This window comes from Rhinopithecus bieti, unplaced genomic scaffold (assembly GCF_001698545.2).
Source record: "Rhinopithecus bieti isolate Rb0 unplaced genomic scaffold, ASM169854v2 scaffold_23826, whole genome shotgun sequence".
In the NCBI taxonomy this organism is placed as follows: domain Eukaryota; kingdom Metazoa; phylum Chordata; class Mammalia; order Primates; family Cercopithecidae; genus Rhinopithecus; species Rhinopithecus bieti.
This window is the reverse complement of record NW_016811267.1, coordinates 1,553,865-1,561,594: the sequence shown is the minus strand read 5'-3', so window position 1 is coordinate 1,561,594 and position 7,730 is coordinate 1,553,865. Positions and strand designations below refer to the sequence as shown.

The 7,730-nt window shown below is 49.9% G+C and overlaps 1 protein-coding gene across 1 annotated transcript in view; it reads right to left on the bottom strand.

Annotated features, from left to right (window-relative positions):
• Positions 1–1,850: 1,850 nt before the first annotated feature.
• The window catches only part of TMEM38A (transmembrane protein 38A), an 11,548-nt gene continuing 5,668 nt past the window's right edge, over positions 1,851–7,730 (bottom strand). Inside the window, exons 5-6 of the mRNA XM_017893723.1 lie at positions 5,481–5,631; positions 1,851–3,729 (exon numbers count right to left, since the gene is read on the bottom strand). Of these exons, the coding sequence (XP_017749212.1) occupies positions 3,502–3,729; positions 5,481–5,631 (379 nt within the window). The 3' untranslated portion in view covers positions 1,851–3,501. The remainder of the gene's footprint in view (positions 3,730–5,480; positions 5,632–7,730) is intronic.

Here is a 7,730-nt window from a genome sequence, read left to right as displayed (position 1 = left end):
TTTTTTTGAGACGGAGTCTCGCTCTGTCACCCAGGCTGGAGTGCAGTGGCGGGATCTCGGCTCACTGCAAGCTCTGCCTCCTAGGTTTATGCCATTCTTGTGCCTCAGCCTCCCGAGTAGCTGGGACTACAGGTGCCCGCCATCTCACCCGGCTAGTTTTTTTGTATTTTTTAGTAGAGACCAGGTTTCACCATGTTAGCCAGGATGGTCTTTTTTTTTTTTTTTTTTTTTTTTTGAGATGGAGTCTCGCTCTGTCACCCGGGCTGGAGTGCAGTGGTACGATCTCAGCTCACTGCAAGCTCTGCCTCCCGGGTTTACGCTATTCTCCTGCCTCAGCCTCCCGAGTAGCTGGGACTACAGGCGCCCGCCACCTCGCCCGGCTAGTTTTTTGTATTTTTTAGTAGAGACGGGGTTTCACCGGGTTAGCCAGGATGGTCTCGATCTCCTGACCTCGTGATCCGCCCGCCTCGGCCTCCCAAAGTGCTGGGATTACAGGCTTGAGCTACCACGCCCGGCCTTCTTTCTTTTGTTTCTTTCTTTCTTTCTCTCTCTTTTTCTTTCTTTCTCTTTCTTTCTCTCTCTCTCTCTTTTTCTCTCTTTCTTTCTGACAGGGTCTCACTGTTTCACCCAGGCTGAAGTGCAGTGGCCCAATCTTAGCTCGCTGCAGTCTCAACCTCCTGGGCTCGAGTGATTCTCCCCACTCAGCCTCCAGAGTGACTGGTTCTACAGGCACGAGTCACCACACAGAACTAATTTTTAAATTTATTTTTGTAGAGACGGAGTCTCACTATGTTGTGCAGGCTGATCACCAACTCCTGGGCTCCAGTGATCCTCCTGCTTCAGCTTCCCAAAGTGCTAGGATTACAGGTGTGAGCCACCAAGCTCAGACTTTTTCCCTTATAATTGAAGGGTTCTTTTTCACAGCTTTACTGAGGCATCACTGACAAATGATGTACTGTGTGTATTTACAATGTACAATGTAATAGGTTCTGACATGTATGTAGATCCGAAAAACTAGCACAGTCAAAGCAATTAACAGATTCATCACCCATGTCCCTTTGCCCCTTCAAAGTCCCTCCTGCCCACCCCACCCTACCCACCTTTCACCAAGCACCCATTGATCAGCTTTCTGTTATTACACATTAGTTTGCTTTTTCTAGGATTTCATATAATGGACGCATACAGTGTCCTTTTTTTTTTTTTTAAAGAATGAGTTTCGCTCTTGTTGTCTAGGCTGGAGTGCAATGGCACAATCTTGGCTCACTGCAACCACCGCCTCCCGGGTTCAAGCGATTCTCCTGCCTCAGTCTCCTGAGTAGCTGGGATTACAGACACCCGCCACCATGCCTGGCTAATTTTTGTAGTTTTAGTAGAGGTGGGGTTTCACCATGTTGCCCAGGCTGGTCTCAAACTCCTGACCTCAGGTGATCTACTCGCTTTGGCCCTCCAAAGTGCTGGGATTAGAAGGATAAGCCACTGTGCCCAGCCATCCCCACATCTTGAGGCCAAAATCCCAGGCATGTGGTCGGGCTCGGTGGTTCACGCCTGTAATCCCAGCATTTTGGGAGGCCCAGGTGGGTGGATCATTTGAGGTCAGGAGTTCAAGACCAGCATGGCAACATGCTGAAACCCCGCCTTTACTAAAAATACAAAAATTAGCTGGGCATGGTGGTGGGTGCCTGTTATCCCAGCTACTTGGGAGGCTGAGGCAGGAGAATCGCTTGAACCTGGGAGGTGGAGGTTGCAGTGAGCCGAGATCACACCACTGCACTCCAGCCTGGGCAACAGAGTGAGACTCTGTCTCAACCAAAAACAAAAAACAAAATCTCAGGCATAAATCAGACAAGCCATGAGGGTTCATTCACAATGATTTATTGGCTGCCCCTCCACGCCGAGCTGAGGTGGACAAGCAAGAGGATGAAACCTCCCCAGGACCCACCTAACTCCCAGGCATCACAGGAACAAGGCACTTTTCCAACAGCCTGGCAACATCTGGGACTCCAACGAGGTCTGGGCCCAAACCTCACCTGAGACTGGCCATGCCTGTCCCATGCACCCACCCGTCTTAGACATCCTGGTGACCTAGGCTGAGATGGCCAGGAAGGACCCTGCAGCTATAATATCATCCACCTCGTTCACACTGAAGCAGGTTCCTGCCCCGCCCAGCAGCAGCACAAGGCTGAGCACAAAGCAGGGAAGCATCCGTATGTTTGTTCAATGGCTGAATGAGTGACAATGGACTCCAGCCTGAGGGAGACCTGACACTTCCAAGTCCCAACTGTGCACACTCACAGCCCCTCGACAGAGCTGGATCGTGGAACCCCATCCAGCTGGCTCCATTTCCTTGGTTTAGGGGGAGCCTGAGACGAACAGATCACAAGCCTTTCACACCATCTGATCTCTCAAGCCTGCCCTAGACGCGTCTACTGAGGGCTTCCTTTGTGCCAGGGAACTTGTGCGTTTCTCTGATCCACACACATGAATGATCTACAATGCAAAGCCATTTGCAATCATAATTTCCAACCATCCTGTTCTCCCCTCCTGACTGCACGAGGCTTAGGAGCATGTGAGCCTTTTTCAACCGCAGCTTCACATCAACCCTTCCGTACAGAGAGGGGGCCAAGGGTCGCCACTATACAGATGGGCAGCGCCAAGCTCAGAGGAGGAAGGCAACTTGTCCAGGGACACCCAGCAAGAGTCGGGACTTTCTGGGTACGGGAAAAGGTCTAGCCACTGAGAAGCGTGGGTAAGAAGAGACTTTGAAACGGCAGCACCTGGCTCATAGGTACTTAAAAAATATCCATCAAATGAATGATCACAACATGGCTTGAAGTTCTTCAGGAGTCAATATGCAATTTTTTTTTTTTTTTTTTTTTTTTGAGACAGGGTCTTGCTCTAGTGCCCAGGCTAGAGTGCAGTGGGAAGATCTTAGCTCACTGCAACCTCCACCTCCTGGATTCATGTGATTTTCCTGCCTCAGCCTCCCGAGTAGCTGGGATTACAGGCGTGCACCATCGCACCTGGCTAATTTTTGTATTTTTAGTAGAGACGGGGTTTCACCATGTTGGCCAGGCTGGTCTTGAACTTCTGACCTCAGGTGACCCGCCCACCTCGGCCTCCCAAAGCGCTAGGATTATAGGCATGAGCCACTGCGCCCAGTCAAGATGCAATTTTAAAGAAGGAAATATAGAACTAAGAATATAAGTGCCAACCAGTGATATTCTTGGCTGGAGCTGCTGTCAGGATTCTGTGAACCCCTCCAAAACGTGTGACTCTATGGGGTCCTGGCAGAAAGAAAGAGGGAACCCCAATTTCTACAAAAGTTCTTCATCCTCATTCCCAGATCTCAACCCTCACATCAGCCCTGGAGGGTGAGCCAATGACCCTGATGTGCAGATGGGGAAGTCAAGGCCAGGAAAGGATAGATCTGAGCGCAGGAAGCCTCCCAGCTCAGAGGGTCCTGGGTCTGGGTCCTCTCTCCGGTGCCCCTTGGGCCACCCCCTAATCCGCCTTCTTGGTCTTCTTCTTCCTGGATCCCTCGCTCAACTCCTCCTTGGACTTGGCAGGCATGGCCGAATGCTGAGCTCCTGGCCCACCACCGCCGTGGGACCCACCGTGGTTGTCATGGTGATGGTCACCCCCGCAGGCCGAACCAAACAGCACGGGGCAGATGTAGCCCTCCAGGGCATCAAAGGGGGAGGTGTGTGAGTGGGTGGCCGTCAGAAACACCTGAGGTGGGGTGGCCAGGGGGACAGCAAGAGAGACAGAGGGAGACCAAGGTGGAAAGCAAAGCAGGGGATGGCAGGGTAGGGAGGAGAGGGGAGAGAGCGTCATCAAAGTCAAGGTTGGAGGTAGCCCCGACCCAACCCTCTGGCTGCATGCACCCCCAGGACGATGGGCGACCATCCCAGGTTTCCCAGGATGCCAGACTTCAAGTGTTGACCCCTGGAAAGTTCCAAGCACACTGGGACTGCTGATCACCCATCCCCCCAGAATTCCCCATGACACCTGGGCTCAGAGAAAAGCTGCGCTAAGTGCAGGTCTGAAGGTCTGTGTCCTCCCAAATTCATATGTTGAAACCTATCACCAAGGTGATGATATTAAGAGGTGAGGTCTTTGGAGGGGTGATTGGATCATGAGGGTGGAGGCTTCAGAAATGATATTAGTGCACTTATAAAGAGGTCCAGGAGAGCTAACCAGTACCTTCCACCATGTGAGGACACAGTGAGATGTTGCCTGTCTGCAACCAGGAAAGAGGGTCCTCACCAGAACCCGACCAGGCTAGTACCCTGATCTTGGACTTCCCAGCCTCCAGAACTATAAGAAATACATTTCTTCCTTTTCCTTTTTTTGGAGACAGGGTCTCACTCTGTTGCCCAAAGTGGAGTGCAATGGCATGATCTCAGGTCACTGCAGCCTCTTCCTCCTGGGTTCAAGCAATTCTCATGCCTCAGTCATCCAAGTAGCTGGGATTACAGGCATGCGCCACCATGCCTGGTTAATTTTTGCATTTGTGTTTTGTTTGTCTATATGTTTGTTTTTGAGACAGAGTCTCACTCTGTTGCCCAGGCTGGAGTGCGGTGATACGATCTTGGCTCACTGCAAAGTCCACCTCCCAGGTTCAAGCAATTCTCCTGCCTCAGCCTCCCAAGTAGCTGGGATTACAGGCATGCACCACCATGCCTGGCTAATTTTTGTGTTTTTAGGAGAGATGGGGTTTTGCCATGTTACCCAGGCTGGTCTTGAACTCCTGGCCTCAAGTGATCTGCCTGCCTTGGCCTCCCGAAGTGCTGGGATTGCAGATGGGAGCCCCCATGCCCAGCCAAAGAATAAATTTCTGTTGTTTCTAAGCCACACAGTCTATGGCACTGCATTCTGTTATACAGCAGCCTGAATGGACTAAGACATTTGGCCTGGGTTGGAGCTACAAACATAGCAGAACAGGATCCCAGGCATCTGCTTGCCTCTCCCTTCTCCCCTAATGCAGGGAGACTCATGCTTACTCCCTTTTGACAGCCTTGCAGTCCTCGCCCAGGGAAGACACAGCCCCGAGCTGAGGTCTTCATGCAGAGGGAGAGTCCAGCCGCTGAAGACACCTCCTGGGTGGGGTGATGTCAGCTCAAGACACAACTGTCAGACTAGAACTATTCCTGGTCCAAATGAATTCCCGGCTCCCTAATGCTGCCATTTCAGCTTCTTGTCCCTCGGGTCTCTATACCCAAGGCACTGGGCCCACCTTGACCTTGGTTCAAGCTGGGCCCTTTGCACAGAAGGCCTGTTCCCCTTACCTGTGTCCTGGCTGCTGGACACTGTCTTTTTAAAGACTCTTCCCAGCGACCTACTGGCAAGCACCTCCCCTCTCTGGGCTGCCCTGTCCCGGCCACGTAAGGCTGGGAGTGTCCAATTTCCCCACTTCCAGCCTGGAGGTGACAGGGTGGCATTGGTCAAGGCAAGAACGCTGCAGGAAGAGAAAGGCTTACCTTACAGGACACCATGAACATGGTGAAGATGAAGATGAGACTGGCTTTGGACACTGGGAGCCAGCGGGTCTGCTGGAGGGTGAAGAGGATGGCTCCATACAGGCTGGCCTTGGTAGGGCTGGAGGGAGCAGCTGTCATTACCGGGAGGTACCTGCATGGCTCAAGTCTTTGTAACTCTGGCCCAGACAACCCCCTGCCCTGGCACCAGCTCCCATCCCAGCTTCTCTCTTTTCTTTTCCTTTTGAGATGGAGTCTCACTCTGTTGCCTAGGCTGGAGTGCAGTAGTGCAATCTCGGCTCACTGCAACCTCCACCTCCTAGTTTCAAATGTTTCTCCCACCTCAGCCTCCCAAGTAGCTGGGATTACAGGCATATGCCACCATGCCTGGCTAATTTTTGTATTTTCAGTATTTTGTATTTTTAGTAGAAATGGGGTTTCACCATGTTGGCCAGGCTGGTCTCGAACTCCTGGCCTCAAGTGATCTGCTCGGCCTCCCAAAGTGCTGGGATTATAGGTGTGAGCCATTGCGCCCAGCCACAGCTTCTCCTAATTGTAAGTTGGGAGGGTGAGGTGGTGTCATCCTATGCATGATGGGTTAACCTGGTCCAAGGAAAGGTCTGGCCTTTGTCCAGCTCCTAGAATATGCCCTCTAAGCCCTTGGAGTGTCCTGCCTTGATAAGACTGTCTTTGTTTGCCTGACGGTCTTGGGCCACACCAGGTAGTAACAGTATAATTTATGGTGGGGGTCTTGGGCCATGCAGCATCAGCTGGACCTCTAGAGGGGCTGAAGACTGAGGTCAGCCACACAGGTGGTTAGCTAGTTCTGAGCCACAATAAAAACCCTGGATACCCAGGCTCAGAAGAGCTTCCCTGGTTGGCAGTATGCCATGCATGTTGTCACACATTGCTGCTGGGAGAATGAAGTCCTGTCCACATGATTCCACTGGGAGAGGAAAACTGGATGTTTGCACCTTTTCTCTCCTGTACTCTGCCTCATGCACATTTTGCCCCTGCTGATTTCTTGTTTGTGTATGAGTCAGAGTCTCACTCTGTCACCCAGGCTGGAATGCAGTGCTATGATCTCAGCTCCCTGCAACCTCCACCTCCTGGGTTCAAGTGATTCTCCTGCCTCAGCCTCCCAAATACCTGGGATTACAGGTGCCCGCCACCACACCAACTGATTTTTGTATTTTTACTAGAGATGGAATTTCTCCATGTTGGCCAGGCTGGTTTTGAACTCCTGACCTCAAGTGACCCACCTGCCTCAGCCTCCCAAAGTGCTGGGATTACAAGTGTGAGCTACTGCACCCAGCCAACCCCTGCTGACTTTATTTATTTATTTATTTATTTATTTATTTATTTATAGAGACAGGGTCTCGCTGTGTCACCCAGGCTAGAGTGCAATGGTCTGATCATGGCTCACTGTAACTTCAAACTCTGAGGCTCAAGTGATTCTCCCACCTCAGTCCCCCAAGTGGCTAGGACTAGAGTTACATGCCACTGTGCCTGCTTAATTTTAAGTTTTTTTTTTTTTTTTTTTTTTTTTTTTTAAGAGATGGAGTCTTGCTATGTTGCACAGGCTGGTCTTGAACTCCTGGCCTTGAACAATCCTCCTATTTCGGCCTCCCACAGTGCTGGGATTACAGGTGTGAGCTGCCTCTGCTGATTTTATTCTATATCTTGTCACTGTAATAAATCATAACCCTGAATTTAATGGCTTTGCTAAGTTCTCTGAGTCCTTCTAGCAAATCATGGAACATCAGGATGATCTTGGAGATCCCCCATCAGCTCATTCCCCCAGAAAATGTGATTACAACATGCAGAATTTTCCTTAACTTTTATTTTTTTCCTGGCAAAATAGGTTTAAGATATTTTTATTTGTTGTAAAAGAGACAGACCTGTGAGTTCTATTCCTGATGTCTGTCTCTCACTGCCTTTTTTTTTTTTTTTTTTTTTTTTTTTTTTTTTTTTTTTGAATTTTTTTTTTTTTTTTTAAAAAAAGAAAGCCCTTTGGTTTTTTTTCCTTTTTTTTTTTCCCCCCTCCTTTTTTTTTTTTTTTTTTTTTTTTTTTTTTTTTTTTAGAGATGAGTTGTTGTAATGTTGCCCAGGCTGGTCTTGAATTCCTGGTTTCAAGAAATCCTCCTACCTCAGCTTCCTGAGTAGCTGGGATTATAGGGGTGAGCCACCATGCCCAGCTTCACTGCATGTATTTAATAATTCTTTGTTTCTTTCTTTCTTTTCTTTTCTTTT